The sequence below is a fragment of the Nomascus leucogenys genome, chromosome 7b (genome assembly GCF_006542625.1).
Source record: "Nomascus leucogenys isolate Asia chromosome 7b, Asia_NLE_v1, whole genome shotgun sequence".
NCBI lineage: Eukaryota > Metazoa > Chordata > Mammalia > Primates > Hylobatidae > Nomascus > Nomascus leucogenys.
Genome location: NC_044387.1, coordinates 47,620,388 through 47,636,085, shown reverse-complemented (window position 1 = coordinate 47,636,085; position 15,698 = coordinate 47,620,388). Strand labels below are relative to the sequence as shown.

The 15,698-nt window shown below is 56.7% G+C and overlaps 2 protein-coding genes across 2 annotated transcripts in view; both read right to left on the bottom strand.

Moving 5' to 3' along the window:
- Window positions 1-5,870, bottom strand: part of PPM1F (protein phosphatase, Mg2+/Mn2+ dependent 1F) — a 32,833-nt gene extending 26,963 nt beyond the window's left edge. The window contains exon 1 of the mRNA XM_003281444.4: window positions 5,769-5,870. The gene's annotated coding sequence lies outside the window, so the exon portion shown is untranslated. The remainder of the gene's footprint in view (window positions 1-5,768) is intronic.
- A 4,118-nt stretch (window positions 5,871-9,988) lies between these two features.
- Window positions 9,989-15,534, bottom strand: TOP3B (DNA topoisomerase III beta). The gene is made up of 6 exons (XM_030815884.1): window positions 15,357-15,534; window positions 13,275-13,403; window positions 12,551-12,700; window positions 12,095-12,195; window positions 11,460-11,661; window positions 9,989-10,559 (listed from the first exon to the last, which is right to left on the bottom strand). Exons 1-6 carry the CDS (start codon window positions 15,514-15,516, stop codon window positions 10,078-10,080), a joined length of 1,224 nt encoding a protein of 407 aa, XP_030671744.1. The 5' UTR covers window positions 15,517-15,534; the 3' UTR covers window positions 9,989-10,077.
- Between the last annotated feature and the right edge of the window lie 164 nt (window positions 15,535-15,698).

Sequence of the window (15,698 nt, the reverse complement as noted above, 5' to 3'; positions counted from 1 at the left end):
CCTCGCCTGAGGTGTCAGGAAGGAAGACAGGGCCAAAGAGGGATCGCGAAGCCTGTGCCTTCACTCCCTCACCTGCTCCTCTCTCACTGGAAAGAGGCACATGGTGCCTCACAGCCTCCTCCCAGGGTGGCTCTGGCTCCTCTTCTCTCCTAACTCAGAATCTCCACAGTCGCCTCCCCAGCCTGCCTGCCTCGCCTATACCCAAGCAGCTCTCCAGCGCCCCCCTTCCTTGTTCTTTGCATCGCCCCGGGGATTCACCTCCAGGCCCCACACCTGGGCCTCCCTGCCAGCACCCGCTCAGCATGGACCCTTCCCTCTCCTGCCCCCTTCCTCTCGGGTGCCTGACCCCTCCAGACCCTCCCACAGCAGGGACTCCACCTTGGGCTTTGTCTACCACTCAGGCTGGGAAACTTTCTCCAGTGAGTCCTACGCAGTAGTGGATGAGATTGGATCCAGAAAAAAAATTAAAAAGAAATCCTACGCAGTTACTAAGCCGGGGAGAAAAACTGCGTTCTTCTATGGTGACAAACGGACATGAGACTCTGAGGAACACCCCAAGTTCTAGGGTGGAGAATTTGGGGAACAGTTTCACAGCCCATCACCTTCCTGAGGACTTCCAGGTTCTGCAAACTGAATGAAGGAGGCAAGGAGAATCTTCTAGAATCATCAGTCTTAGAATAGCCACAGACTCTGCCTACAAACTTTGCTAAAAGGGCGGCTGCGGCAGGGGCCTGAGGTGCAGGATGAAGAGAGTGGGAAGTAAGAGATGCAGGGAGCTCACAGCCCACAAAAGGGCTGTCCTTATCAGGAATTGCTAACTTGGAACAAGCCTTCTGGAAGTCTAAAGATAAAAAACACAAAAGAGAATGGGGGTGGGCAGAGGGAAAGGTCCCAGCACCAAGTTAAATGTCTGATCAATGAGGGATTTGGAATGCAAGGGGTGAAGGGTGGTAAATTAACAAAACACAAAACCCTTCTCTTCTTTTAGAGGCAGAATCGAAAGGTAATTTATTTTAAGTAGACACGTACAAATAATGTAGGAATAGGGGTGCTTGCTACTGAAGGTTCTGGGGATAGACTAAATTCATTGCTATGGTTCACATTTACTCACAAGTAGGAGTAAATTTAATGCAGCCCAGGCTACAGAAGGCAAGCAGGTAAAAGCATCAAGAACATAAAACAACTGGCGAGGTGCTGTGGCTCAGGTCTATAGCTCAGCGCTTTGGGAGGGTGAGGCAGGAGGAGTGCTTGAGGCCGGGAGTTCAAGACCAGCCTGGGCAGTGAGACCACCACCCCCCACCCCCCATCTCTACCAAAAAGGAAAAAAAAAAGAACATAAAACAAATAAGGAAAAAAAAAAGAACATAAAACAAATAAGGAAAAATCACTCTGAGAGCAGGAGGGACACTGACATTCAAACCACAAAGGGAAGACTGTGAGCTGGAGAAATGAGCAGAGGCCCTAGTAGGTCAATGAGGAGGCGGCACAGCCTGCCAGCCATGCCCCAGCAGAGCTGTAAGGCATTCGAAGATGGCGTGAATTTCCCAGCAAGCTTGGCTGCCCTCAAGCAGTGAAAGCAGCCAAGGGCCCCTCTTCTGCCTGGGACTGCCCTGGCCCCCTGGAGCTTCTGGGAGAATGTGAACAATGCAGAGCTGCCCCCAGCAACTGCCAGTGCCTGGGGCCTCCGCCCACTCCCTTGCAATTCCAAGTGATCTGGAGGCTCTACCATCTCACCACAAAATGTGCTGATGTGAATTTATGATTAGGATCCAAGTGAGAGGATAGCATGCTCCCCCCTAGAGCACACAGAGGGCCCCCCCTGGAGAAACCCCTGCCCACAGTGTAAAGCCCCACTGTCAAGGGCAGAATTCAAGACCCTTCACTTCCACCCCACTTGCTGGTGATGTCTGCTGGACATTTTGGGATGCAGGTGCCTCCTTCTTGCCTCCTGACCTTGGGGTACTCTTTCCTGTGCTGGGAGCCCCTCCCCACAATCGGCCTGTTCCCTCAGGAAGGGTGGCACCTCCTGTCTGCACTGCAGACCCTGATTCACTGTGGCCACCTGCCTGCTCTCTCTGTGCCTTGTGCCCACTGGCCTCAATGGTGTCTGTGCCATGTGTACTAAGTGAGGTCTGGGGGGTGTGATGATGTCTGTGTGTGAAGCTCTGTCTGCATCTGTACAGGGGACAGGCTGGCTTACTCTCAGGACCTGTGCCAACTGCCTGCTCTTGTTAGAAAGGCAGGGTGCCCAGGGCCATCTTACTTGCTGGGGACCAAGCACCCTTGTTTCTGCATCACCAACCTAAGGCAAGAGGTGAGGAGAGAAACCAGGACACAACTTTCCCTCCCTGGAACCCAGAAGTCGAAAGGGACAGGAATCATTTCCTTCCTTTTTGCAATAAGCTCCTGAATCTGACGTACACCATGGCGCACCCGGCAGGAAGGAAAAATTCCTCACCCAAGGGAAACCAGAGGCAGCCCTGGGAGTGCCTGGAGGGGCAGGGGACAGTGCTGTGGTTCTTTGAGGGATCAACTGGAGGAGACAGCATCAGGAATGGCATGGAGGCCAGTGGCAAACCGCAGGGAGGAGGCAGGGCTGGGAGAGCACCAGAGTTGGTGGAGCCTGGTGCCGGGCTTTCCTGAGCAGGGCACACCAGTGAAAAACTCCGAATAAGAGGGACGTGTGCATGAGCCTGTGCAAATCACCAAGAGCCTGGGGTGGGCATGGGAGGGACATTGGACTCCTGCAGCCCAGCGCCGCCTGCCTGGACCAGTCTGACCAAATGCGACTGGTAGCTGGTTCCTCCTGGATCAGGGCCCCTCTGCACACCAAATGGGTGCTCACCCTTCTAGAACCTTTAAGGTCCCACACAGGTGGGAAATGGCAAAGCGAAGTCATTGGGGGTAGCTGCAGGGGTGTGGCCGACGGTGCTGCCAGCTGCCATCTGCCTCTGCTCTGAGCACTCTTCCTGGGATGGCTTTTAGCCTCCCAACATCCTCTTGTGGTTATCCCCACTTCACACAGCAGGCTGTAGCAGAAGAGCTAAGGAACTTGCCCAGAGTCCCAGGGTGGGGTTCATGCTGGGGAACCTCACTGTGGGCCCTGTGATGACACCTGGGAAGTCATTCTAACTCCTTCTATCCCTGACCTGTCCCTCATGGCCACCAACTCTGGGCTTTGGCTCTCTCATGGCTCCTTCCATTTCTGTGTACCCCCAACCCTAGGGCAGCCCCTCCCCTCCTTGTTTTGTGGTGTCCTCCTTCCATTTTGCCTCCCGAGATCTGTCGGATCCTTCCAGGCTTTGCTGAAATCTCCCCATCTTTGGATCCAGCATGCTCTCTTTCATGTCTCTATGGCACTTTTGCCCACATCTGACTTGTAAAAAGTTTTCTTTTTAAATTAAAATATTTATTTTCCTCTAGTGCATTAGTTTCGACTCCTAAGCTTAACAAATGCAGGGTTTAACAACCGCAGTTTTTTAGGGGACATAGAAAAAATACTTGAGTCTTGCTTAACTGCAGAACCAGGGTAATGGAAAAAAACCAGCAACCCTTAGAAAAGGAAACTGCATCACTATAGTGTAACAAAAGCATCATTCATGTTAACTATTTTGTTGTTGTTGTTTTTTGAGACAGAGTCTTGCTCTATCACCCAGGCTGGAGTGCAGTGGCGCAATCTCGGCTCACTGCAACCTCCGCCTCTCAGGTTCAAGTGATACTCCTGCCTAGGCCTCCCTAGTAGCTGGGATTACAGGCACCCACAACCACGCCTGGCTAATTTTCTTGTATTTTTAGTAGAGATGGGGTTTCACCATGTTGGCCAGGCTGGTCTCGAACTCCTGACCTTAGGTGATCTGCCCGCCTCAGCCTCCCAAAGTGCTGTGATTACAGGTATGAGACACCACGCCTGGCCAACCTTTTTTTTTCTACCAAAGGAGATTCTTATTTCTTTATTCATAACTACTGATAATAGTTAGATGTAAATCCTAGATTTTTTTCCTACATATATAAATTTTTTTATTGTTGTAAAATATACGTACTATGTATCCTTTTAACCATTTCTAAGTGTACAGTTCCATGGCATTAAGCACAGTCACACTGCTGTGCAACCACCACTTCTTTCTACAGGCCTGACTTTCCTGATCGACTGTAAGCTCCCTGCAGTCAGGGAGCCCACAATGGCCCTTTGTGTACAGCAGGTGGTAAGTGATGGCAGAGGGAAGAGTGACTGGCGGGTGGCGTGGGCTGAGGAAGCTACACCACTCTGAAGGGTGCAGTGGGCAGCAGCGCCAGGTCTTAAAGGTTGGTTGGCTTCAGGTGGTATCCTTCTTTTTTTTTTTTTTTTTTTGAGAGGGAGTTTCGCTCTTGTTGCCCAGGCTGGAGTGCAATAGTGGGATCTCAGCTCACTGCAACCTTTGCCTCCCAGGTTCAAGCAATTCTCCTGCCTCAGCCTCCTGAGTAGCTAGGATTACAGGCACCTGCCACCACGCGCGGCTAATTTTTGTATTTTTAGTAGAGATGGAGTTTTGCCATGCTGATCTGTAACTCTTGGCCTCAGGTGATATGCCTGCCTCGGCCTCCCAAAGTGCTGGGATTACAGGTATGAGCCACCGCGCCCGGCCTTCAGGCGGTATCTTAAAGGAATTCCACAAATGAACTCGTGTAGAGGTTCATGGCTTTCAGAAATGCATTCGTTTTGTTTACCTCTCACAACTACGCTGAGAAGTACATACTGTCAGGCTACACTGCAGATGAAGAAATAGGTTCTAGGAGGGCAAGCACCCATTTAAGGTCTCCCACAGGTGGAAAGGGCAAAGCGAACTCAATCAAGGTCTCCGGATGCCCGGTGCCTTTGGCACTTCCACCTCGCGTGCAGGAGGAAAAGAGTGAAATTTGACAACAGAAGAGACTGGAGATGGCCTCAGAGTGCTGGCCGGCCCCACTTTCTATCCCCCGTGGTGAGAGCTCAGCTGGGCCCAGGGAACTTGTCCCGGGGAATGCCACCACGACATGTGTGACTCTGTCCCGCAGGGTGGAAGGCTTCGAAGGACCCCGCCACCTTGCAGTGGGCCTCGCTGTGTGTCAAGCCCTATGCTGAAATCCCTGCAGCCGGAGCCAGTTCTTCCTGTTGCACAGACAGGTTCAGGGGCTTGCCTGACCGAACTCAGCGGCAGTGTGCCCGGCCTCTGCGCCTGAGGCTCTGGCTCACAGACCTGTGGCTGAAGCAGCTGCAGCCCGAGCACTTGTGCAGCTGACGCTCGCTTCACAGACGCTTAGGAGGCCGCGGAGCCGGGGGCCATCAGGCAGACTGGGCCCCTGAAGGTGCAGGGACTGGGGGGATATGGGGCAACGTGCCGGCCCAGAGGCTCCTGGGGGGTGGGGAGAGGCCAAATCTCGGAAAATGGGGCGCGTCCCCCTCAGCACCCCATTCTGCCTCATAGCCCTCGGTTCCTACGAGGCCCTCAGCTCGGCCACACCCCCGCCGGCCCCCCAGTACTGTCCCCGTGGCTCCCCAGCCCCCCAACTCCCAGCCTTGGGTTCCTCAGGTCCGCAGCGGCCCCTCTTGCTCCTCGGCCCCCCGCATTGCACCCCCGCACCCTTTGGGTGCACCCATGTGAGTCTCGTCTCGGCCTCCTTGCCTCCCCAGCCCTCTGATTCCACCCCTCCGGTTCCTCGGTCCCATTTCACCCCTGTGCACCTTGGGCGCTCGCCTAACCCTCGTCCCAGCCCCGTCAGCCCTTTAATCCCGTCCCCCCCGGCCTCCTCACCCCAGGTCTCCGCGGGCCTCAGCTGTCTCCTCGCGGCTCCGCGTCCCGCAAGCTGCTGCCGGCCGGCCCCGCCCACTTCCCGTCCCTGGCGGCCGCGGGCGCCGCGCAGGCGCAGTCGGGCCTCCAGGCTCGCGGGCCGGACCTCTGCTGCCCCCTGGCGGCTACGCGGACCGTGACTGCGGCCCTTTAGTGGTAGGCGAACTGCGGCTCCACCTGGGCTCTGGAGCCGCCCCAGTCAGCAGCCTCTTGCTTCTCTTCTGCAGCTTTGGGTGGAAGGCTGGATGGAGAAAGCAATCCCTAGGTCACAGCGCCCAGAAATTAAGCAACTTGTGCCGTCAGCAGCTGGTACGTGACAGAGCAGGGATGCAAACCCAGACTGCCCAGGCAGGCTCATCCGTCGGGAAAGGAGGCACAGTCCCGGGCTCATTATGAGTTATTTGTTTCCACAAACGTTGAGGCTTTTGTTATCTTTCCGTTCTGGAGGTCAGAAGTCCACTTAGTCTCAGTGGGCAAAGATCCAGGGATCGCCAGAATGCGTTCCTTTCTGCGGATTCTAGGGGAGAAACTGTTCCCCTGCCTTTTCCAGCTCCTAAGGGCTCCCCGCATACCTTGGCTCGTGGCCCCTTCCTCCAGCCTCAAAGCCAGCAATGGCCAGTTGAGCCTTTCTCACACTGCCACCTCTGGTTCCATCCTCTGCTTCCTTCTGCTACTTCTAAAGACCCTCCTGATGCCATTGGGCCCACCCAGATAATCCAGGATCATCTCTCAGTTGCTAATCAGTTGATTAGCAACCTTAATTCCCCTTTGTCCCATAATTTTTTTTTTTTTTTGACATGGAGTCTCACCCTGTCACCCAGGCTGTACTGCAGTGGCACGACCTCGATTCACTGCAACCTCTGCCTCCCTGGTTCAAGTGATTCTCCTGCCTCAGCCTCCCGAGTAGCTGGGACTACAGGCACACACCACCATGCCTGGCTAATTTTTTTTGTATTTTTAGTAGAGACGGGGTTTCACCATGTTGGTCAGGCTGGTCTCAAACTCCTGACCTCAAATGATCTGCCTGCCTTGGCCTCCCAAAGTGCTGGGATTACAGGCGTGAGCCACTATGCCGGGTCTGCCATGTAATCTAACACAGGCACAGGTATAGGGCATGAACATCTCTGAAGGGCCATTTTTCTGCCAACACAGAGGCTCATGAAAATATTCTTTTTCTCTCTTCTTAGAGACAAGCTCCTTCTCTGGTGCTCACACTGGAGTGCAGTGGCATGATCACAGCTCACTGCAGCCTCAAACTCCTGGGCTCAAGTGACCCTCCCCTCCTGCCTCAGCCTTCCTAGTGTCTGGGAACACAGGCAAGCACCACTACACCCAGCTGATTAAAAAAAATTTGTAGAGACAGGGTCTCACTATGTTGCCCAGGCTGGTCTTGAACTCTTGAGCTCAAGTGATCCTCCTGCCTCAGCGTCCCCAAGTGCTGGGATTATAGGTGTGAACCATCATACTTGGCCAAAATATTTTACTTTAAAGGCAGAAGAAAGAAACCTTTATGTCAAAGAAAATGTTTTAATATATGATATTAATATATTCATCTTTATACCAACGCAGTTGTAAAGTATAATTTTTTAAATGGAGGTTGGGGCACCAGATCTTATGTGGCTCTGCCCACCTGGCCTTCAGGTCCACAGGCCTGTGTCCTTGCCAGGAATGAATGTCTCTGGGATGCTTCTCTAACAGGAGGAACCTGGAGTGATTCCAGGAACCTGGAGAACTAGCAGCTGGGTGATTGGAAAGGAAACCATCTGGGGTGGGGTTGGGTCTGCAAGGCAGGAGGTGTCTGGGCAGAGAAAGCAGGGCTGGGGCGGAGGGTCCTGCCTCCTCCCATTCTCCTGCTCACTCCTTCCTAGATCCCTGTCAGGGCAATAACCATGAGCAAGGCTTGAGGCTGCTACTTATAAACAGTGGCCCTGGGCACATTCCTTAGCTCACCTGAGCCTCAGTTTCTTGAAGAGAAAAAATGGGGACAATAGCAACCAACCTATCTCAGAGGGCTGTTGTGAGACCCTGAGCCACTGTTTCTCAAACTGCCCCTGAGATCACCTACAACAGAATGGCTGTAGGGTGAAGTTCGAGAACCGCAGCACAGGTGAGGTGGTGTGTGGGGCAGGCCCTCCCACATTGTAAAGTGCAGTGTGGTGTGGTAAAAGCTGATATTCCCACAGGCATCCTCAGAGGGGGCCCAATTAGACTCTTGAGCACTGATTCCATTCGAGGTCTGCGGCTTAGAGAGGACGGCAAAGTGAGGCACCACCAGGAGCTTGTCCCTATGGGCTCCAGGCCAAGGATGTGCCTGGAGATGACTCCTGCCTTGTGGTGCTGTCACTGCCTCACTGTCCGCATTCCATCACACCTCAGCTCCTGGCTTCCACCCTGCTGAAAGGAATCTTTCAATATCACCCACCCAGCCACAGATGCTTCTCTGCTTCTCTGGCAAGGCTGCACCCCTGGCTAGGTGGGCAGGGCCAGGGGCTCCTTGAGCCAGTCTGCAGCCACTGACCTCTCCAGCCTCCAGGGCGGAGGTACAGTCCCATGGAGCGTGGCTGATCTGAAGGCAGTTCTGGCCTAAAAGGGGTCTTGTCCTTTCCTTGTCCTCCTTGCTCCCAAGGCCAGGTTGGCAGCAGTAGCAGCGGGGTTGGATGCTACTGGATGGGAGGTGAATGGACTTGGAGTGCAGAATCAAGCTGCGGAAGCCAAGGGCCTTGAACGAGGGTCACGCGCAAGGGACAATTGCAGAGGAAAATAAAGGAACACTTTGTGATTAGCCCTGCCTGTGGCTGAAATCGCAGTGCAGAAGCATAGTGAGGAAGGACTGGGTGGTCTGGGTTTAAGACCTAGGAACCGTCTCCGCTCCTCCAAGCCTGAATTAGCCCTATAACCTAAGGGTCCTGGAGGTCTTGAAACCTTCTGCGGAGAAGGCTCCAGGTCCACTGAGCCCTGTGGGTGGAAGAGCAGAGTCACAGCCCTGTACTGGGGACCTAACAGGTGTGGCCTTGCTAGGGCCCCAGAATGGGACCAGAGTGGGTGGGAGGGGGCAGAAGCTCTGAGAGCACCCCCTCCTTTCTGAAGCCTGTACTTCTGAGACACATCCCAGGACCCTCTGTGTGGTTCCCCATGTCTGTGTATTTTCACTCAGCTTCAAGTAGCTCTCCAAACTGTGTTCCAGGGAACCCCCGTGTTAACCTGTGAGGGTCTCCAGGAAGGGGGTCCAGGTGGGGTATGCTGGGTGGGCTCCAGGTTTCCTTACAGGAGCTGTCATATACGTCCTGGTGCGGCCTGGGAATCTACTACTGAGTTAGGGGGTGGGGGGCAGGTCTGAGTCCAAAACATTCCTGACCTGCCCCTCAAAGAAAGGTCCCACTGAACAGTCTGGAAAGCTGTTTTGCTGAGCTCCTGTCACCACTCAATGGGGCACGGGCAGAGTGTGGAGGGAGTTTCCAACACACAGTGGATCCTGCACAGGTGTCTCTCCTCGGGTGTTTGGGGAAGGGAGCACGAGAAGGCACTGAGGTCAGAGGGCGGCTGCCACCAGCACCTGGCACCACAGGGCAGTCTGGCCTACAGGGTATTTTCTAAACCTGGCATGTGAATGGGTTCCATGGGACGCCCAGCTGCCTCTAAGACAATAAGGGCTTGTTGTGAGAATAGGAATTGCAGCAGGCCCCAGGAAGCTGCCAGACACACACGGGCACCATGTACAGGGCTTCTCAGAGATGGGAACAGGGAGCAGGGGACGGAGAAGCGTAGGGTCAAGAGGGTGGCCCCGAGCAGGGGGCTGCAGCGAAGACCAAGAGGATTCATGAGCCAGATCCAGGGAGGGGGTTTCCCAGCCCCGCCTGCTCCACTAGACTCCTCTCCTGCTGGAGCCACAGCTGTCAAGGCCGCCTTCCTTAAGGCATCAGGGCCACTGCTTGTGCACACAGCTACCATCAGCAGCACGGATTGAGATGGTGTGTGAGTGCAAACTGGGTCTATTCCCCAGAGCTTCAGGGTTGGGGCATCCCTGCCTGTACTGCCTGGGTGTAGGGATATCAGGGAGCACACTGGGCATGTGTGTGCAGGCTGAAGGGAGATATATTGGGTTTTGGAGAGGGAAAGAGGGCCCCACAGGTGCCCAGGGACACGGTAACGCTCTGACATCACTGCACCAGCAAAGGGGCCCCAGCTCTGGATAAAATAAAATGCATTTTAATAGTCTGAAGTGCCATGAGGTGTCTGCATGGCACTGCAGCCTGGGTGAGGGAGGACAGGGCCATCATACAAAGTAGGCGGCCAGGGCTGACATCTTGTCCTTGGGCCGTCTGGGGTTGGGCTTCCCAGGGGGCCTCCTGGCTCGGCCCCGCCCTCGACCCTGCCTTCTCCCTAGTCCACCGCGGTGCATGGGGTGGCAGGAGGCCGCATGCTTCAGCTCCACCAGCTCCTGGAAGACGGGGTCACAAAAGACGCAGCCCATGTGCTGCGTCTCATCGCCCGGGAGTGGGGACTTGGCCTTGTTGAAGTCCACGTCAAGCAAGGCGGCCTCACAGACACTGCAGGTGTCGGCGGACACCCGCACGCGGTGGGCGTTCTCGAAGCAGTGCGCTACCACGTTGCACTTGTTGCAGGCCACCTTCCACTTGGGGCCCGAGGTGGGGTCCAGCACCAGCACCCCGCTCTCACATTCCACGCACTGGCCGATACCCAGCATGCTCAGCGAGTGCTGGCAGGAGGGGTGCGTACACTCGTTGCAGCCCATGCCTGGTGGGAGAGGGGAGCCCTGTAAAGGCACGCCCACTGTGCCCACCTGCCCTCTGCAGCCTGCTCCCAATGCCTCAAGCTCCTGGATCCCTCGTCCCAGCAGAAGGAACTCTTCTTGGCCTTGCTCTTGGGGACGGCCTTGCTCATGCTTCGGCTTCTGGCTGCCATTACCCTTGTTTTCTGCTTATCTGAAACCTCCTCAACTTTCAAGGCCCCTTGCTGGCGCCATCCCAGTGGGTTTCAGCCGACTCCATCCCCCCTTTGCTTTGCTGTCACAGCTTGTTACTGGTAATGCCACATGACCCTCATGTCACTGGGCCACATGGGACCACCCTGTCAGCTGCTCTGGAGGCAGCAGGAGGGCGGGGATGGGGTCTCACTCCCCCGGCAGCCTGGGTGCAGACTGAGGCCTGAGGGGGCTTTCTGCAGCGCACACGGTGAATGTGGGCAGACGCCTCACTCCCGCTGGTTCCTGGTCTGGCTCGGTGCTCTCTGTCCTGCCTGCCTGGACATGTGCTCCCTCCTCCAGTAATGAGGACGAGGATGAGGATGGAGGATAGTGGTGGACGCTGACTGGGGGTGCCCGCTCACCGGGTGGGTCCCCCGACTGCTGCATCCTCTTGCTCACTCAGCTCCGGAGGGAGCATTGCCCACCTGTGCCCAGGTCCTGAGGGTGGACTAGGGTTGCCTGCTCGATTCTGACACAGAGAGAGGGTGGCACCACTGGCTGAGGCCTGAGCAGTGCCCCACCTACATCCAGGGTCTCTCGTCTCAGTGCCAATGAGTGCAGGAAAGGCCAGGGTGAGGGGTCCCCTCAGAGTCCGGCCTGGTGCAAGGCAGGGGTTGGCACTGAACAGAGACTGCAGCTACCTGTGGACAAGAGGGAGCGGCTGCACTCACCTTTCTTCATGTCTCGGAAGGGTGGGTGGTTGTAGCAGTAGGGGCACAGAGGGTAGCTCTTGCCCCGAGAACCTGAAGACCACAGGACCAGCTCGAAGTCATCTAGAGGGCAGCGGAGCTCCTTGTAGAGCTTGATGGTGCCGTTCTGGGGGAGCGTGTAGGTCTCATCGCAGTGGGAGCAGTGCAGGCGGCTTGGCTTGGCCTGCGGCAATGCCAGGCAGGAGGCGTGAGGGTCACTGGGGCCACCGACTTGGCCCCCACCCCCACTCCTCTCATAATAAAAAATATGTACCCTGTCATGCAGAACCCGTGACACACTGTCAGGCAAGGCGCATGAATCTCTGGCCCTTGTTCCACGTGTGCAGAAAAGGCAGTTCTAAAATCTCTGTGCGTGCATTAATGTCCATGATGGCAAGTGGCATGGTGTTAGGGAAAAATGCACCGTGTGTTTGCATGGCCTAATGGCTGTGTGTTCTAGGGGACATGGGGACACTGGGTATTTTTTGTCAAGGCTTCTTTATGCTCATTCTTCTGTGACAGCCAGGACAAAGAACATGATTCCTGTGTGATCAACGACAAAGCTGAGGCCTACAGGGGTGAGGCAGCTTGCCTGAGTTAGTGTTCCCTGCACCTACCTGGATGTACTTCATGAAGCGGTGGCACTTCCCACAGCGTGAGAGGGGCTTGCCTGTGGCCGCCAGGGGCGAGAAAGACACCTCCATCAACTCATCCATGCCTGCGGGCAAGCAGAGTGTAGGAGTCATCTTCTTCCCAGTCCCTAGCAAAAGGCTCTGCAACACGTGGTCAAGGGTCTGAATGTGAAAGAGTCCCTATAGGCGGTGGTTTCTACTGTCCCTGGCAGAACGGCAGGGCAGCAGCCCTGTGTGTCAGAGGCGCATGTTCCTGGCCGTGTGTGGTGTTAATGCACCAGCTCTTTCAACTCAGCCAGGAGGTGTCACTGCCCTGGCCTACGGAGGCCTGGAGCCCAGATCTGGAAGCTGGTCCCACGTGGGGACCTGGGTCCCCAGGTACTGGCAGCGCTGACAGAGACACCCCCCTCTGGTGAGGGGCAGGCCAGAGGCAGACTGTACCGGCAATGGAGTCGACAAAGTAGTGGAACTTCCTCTTGAACACGTCCAGGGTGTGGCCCAGGACCTGGCGGTAGTCAGCCTTGCCCTGGGCGATCAGGTTCAGCTGCTTCTCCACTGCACTGCGGATGGTGGGGAGCACCAGCTCTGCGTCTGCAAGTGGGCAGGGGGCAGATGTTGCCCTGAGCACTCGCATCCGGGGCCATGCCACCTCCTCCCAGGCAGGGCTACTGCCCTGTAACCTCCTGCTCTGGCCTATCTTCCTGGCCTCTGCCCTACCCACCAGTCCACAGCCTCAGATGGTACCAGGCTGGCTCTTATGACCCCAGGCCTTTCCTGATTTCCCACCCGGAAATGTCAGGCAGAGTGGCCAGGGATTTCCTGTGGCTAGAACCACATCACAGATGAGCTCCAGGACGCCTTTGGGCCAGTTTTGTGCTCCTCCCTCTCCCCTTGGCCCCTGGGGAACCTCCAGGGAACAGGGCTGAGGCACATTCGCCTCCGCTTTTGGTTCCCTCACACACGTCTGTTCAGCCTTTAAACACACCGAACGCCTGCTCTGGGCAGGTCCTGGGGCAGCGCCCCTTCAGTGGGTGTTGAGGGAGTGCGTGTGGGGCTGGGGGATCACTGCAGGGCAGGGGCTTGTTTGGAGCAGGCAGCAGAGCCAATGCCCAGGGAGAAGCCCAGGAGCCTCAGTGGGCCCTGGGGGCAGGACTGAGGAACTCACCAATCTTGTAGTAGCCGTGCACCAGGACGATGCCGAGGTTGGTGGGCTTGAGCCGGCGCCCGCTCTCCACAGTGACGTAGTTGCGCTGGCAAATGTTGTTGATATGCACAGGGATGCTGGCATCTGTGCCTGCAATGTACAAGGCCCCAGGGTTCCTGGCCTGCCTTAGACATGCCCCACTGAACCATGTGCTGTAGCACCTGTCACGGGGCCCCTGGTGCTCAGGCCCTCTCACTGCTCCTGGCCACAGGAGGGAGGGCTGTGCCGAGCTCCCCCTGCACTGTGCTGGGCACCAACTGCATGCATTTCACGTTCTGCCTTGAGAACACAGGGGCAGCCCTCCCTGCACGGGGTGCCTACTCCTGCTTTACGGCAAAGACGACAGGCTCAGAGGTTAAGGAACTCTCCAAGGTCACAGTGCTTATTCTGCGCCTGGGAAACGTGACTTCTATGGCTTCTCCTGCTTGGGTCCTGCGGCACCCACCCTGGAGCCAGAGCCCCACTCCACCAGAACACGGAGGTGCTTACAAGCTTACTGCAGAGCCACCCTCCCCTAAACCTGTCCACTTCCTGTCTCTCACCTCCTCCCTCTCTGCAAGGCCTGTCATGATCCCCAGGGCAGGCTCCCAGTCCCCAGGATTCCACTTTCCCACCCAGAGGAGCTTTTCTGGCAGAGGGGCGCAGCGGAGGCTGAGGCGTTCTGACTATGGCAGGTGCCAGTCAGAGGGGCAGAAAGGAGGCTAGGGCTCCCTGCACACTCACCAGCAAGGGCAGGTGACACACACCTTCCCAAAGTAGCTTGGAGAGAATCTCACATGGGAAGAAACTGGCCTCCAGGGGCTAAGGAGCCTGCTGAGGGCCCATGGCTCTTGGCACGAGGCCAGCTCTGCACCCAGTGTGGCAGGCTGTGGGTGGTGTGTGCCACTACCACCGAGTCTGCCGGGCACCATGACGTGTGGTATGGGCTCCTCTGTGGCGGCTCTGGTCAGGCCCTTTTTACATACTCCTGGGGGCTCAGTCACAGGGCCACCCTGACCACTCCTGTTCAGAAGGTAACACCAGAGCCCTCTTCACTGTCACAAACTTGTATTGGTGATTGGGTCTGGCTCACTGGCTAGCATAGGGCTGCCAGGAGCCAGTGTCCCATCAATGCGAGAGGGCAGAGGACACAGGGGAGCAGAGCCCACACTCCACAGTGGGCTGAGGGCTATTTCAGGACCCTGGCAGGTGCTCCTGAGAGGAGCAAGCCCAGAGCTCTGCTCTCCTGCCAAGGTTGCCATGGTCACCAGGACCCCAGCCTGGGAAGAGGCACTCCCTGAGAGTCCACCTATATGACCACTGCTGGAGCAGAGCCTGGACACAGTGGCTGTGACATCCCACAGGCCTCCAGAGCCTGTCAGCCAGGGGTAGTGCCCCAGGGAACAGGCAGTGCCCGGCGGTGCAAGCGCCACCTGGGGAGAAGGCTCCGGCAGTGAGGCTGGCCCCCAGCATGTGAGACATCATTCACAGTGCCAGGCCTGGGGACTTGTGAGGCCACCACTCCTGTGAGGAGTGTGCACTGGTGACTACACTTTTGCTTTGATAAACTCCCCTGGGCTGCCCGTTCTTGCTTGGAAACTTCCTGGTCACCCTTTGGGGAGCCCTGTCCCTGGGACAGGCATTTCTGTTCTCTCCCAGGGAAGCAGCTCCTGTGAGATCTCGTTTCCCTGTCACCTGATTTCAGGACAGACCAGGCTGGCTGTGTGGACTCAGGGGACTGCCAATATGATTTCTATGAGTCACCTGGCATCTGGGCCAATCTTCAGCCTTGTGGGCGTTAGTCGGCGTGTGCACACCCACAGTGCACGAGGGCACATCTGGGCCTTCACAGGGAAGGCCAGGTCCTGAATGGAGGCCTCGGGAGGGGATGCCCGCTGTGGCCCTGCCTGGCTGGCCACACACTGGGTCACCAGTTTCCAGACGCCAGCCCGTGGAGGGGTGCTGGGCTAGGCACACGGGGGTGGCGGGGCAGCTTTGTGAGTAGACTCGAAGCCTGAGTACTGGAGACAGAGCTGGCTCTGGGGCCTGGGCAGGTGCACCCACCAATGCCATGCTTCTCCATGAGCGTGATGAGCTCAGCCTCCGTCAGGTAGTCGGGCGGGCTCGTCTGCTTCTCTAGCATCTTCACCTCACCCACAGGGAAGGTGTCGCCCCGCTGGCAAGTGGGCAGGCTCTCCTCCAGGGGCACGCTCTGCCAGGGCATGATCTCCGTGAAGCCTGGAGAGATACGCACCGCCACTCAGGGTCCCCAGCCTGGGTGGCCGGGGCCTCAGACCCTGGGCCGCTGGGGCCTCAGACCCTGGGCCTCCCATCCCCAGACACGATGTAGAATGTTTGTCTGCCTGTGAAGGCAGAGGAGGAAGGCTGGGCCCGTGGTGTGACCTG

Bases quoted from the DNA above. Each gene is read 5' to 3' on its own strand.
- TOP3B (XM_030815884.1), bottom strand. From the start codon at position 15,516: ATGCCCTGGCAGAGCGTGCCCCTGGAGGAGAGCCTGCCCACTTGCCAG. The intron at 13,404-15,356 runs GTGGGTGCACCT...TGTACATTGCAG, and splicing joins CATGGAGAAGCATGGCATTG to GCACAGATGCCAGCATCCCT. The intron at 10,560-11,459 runs GTGAGTGCAGCC...CTCTCCCACCAG, and splicing joins CTTCCGAGACATGAAGAAAG to GCATGGGCTGCAACGAGTGT.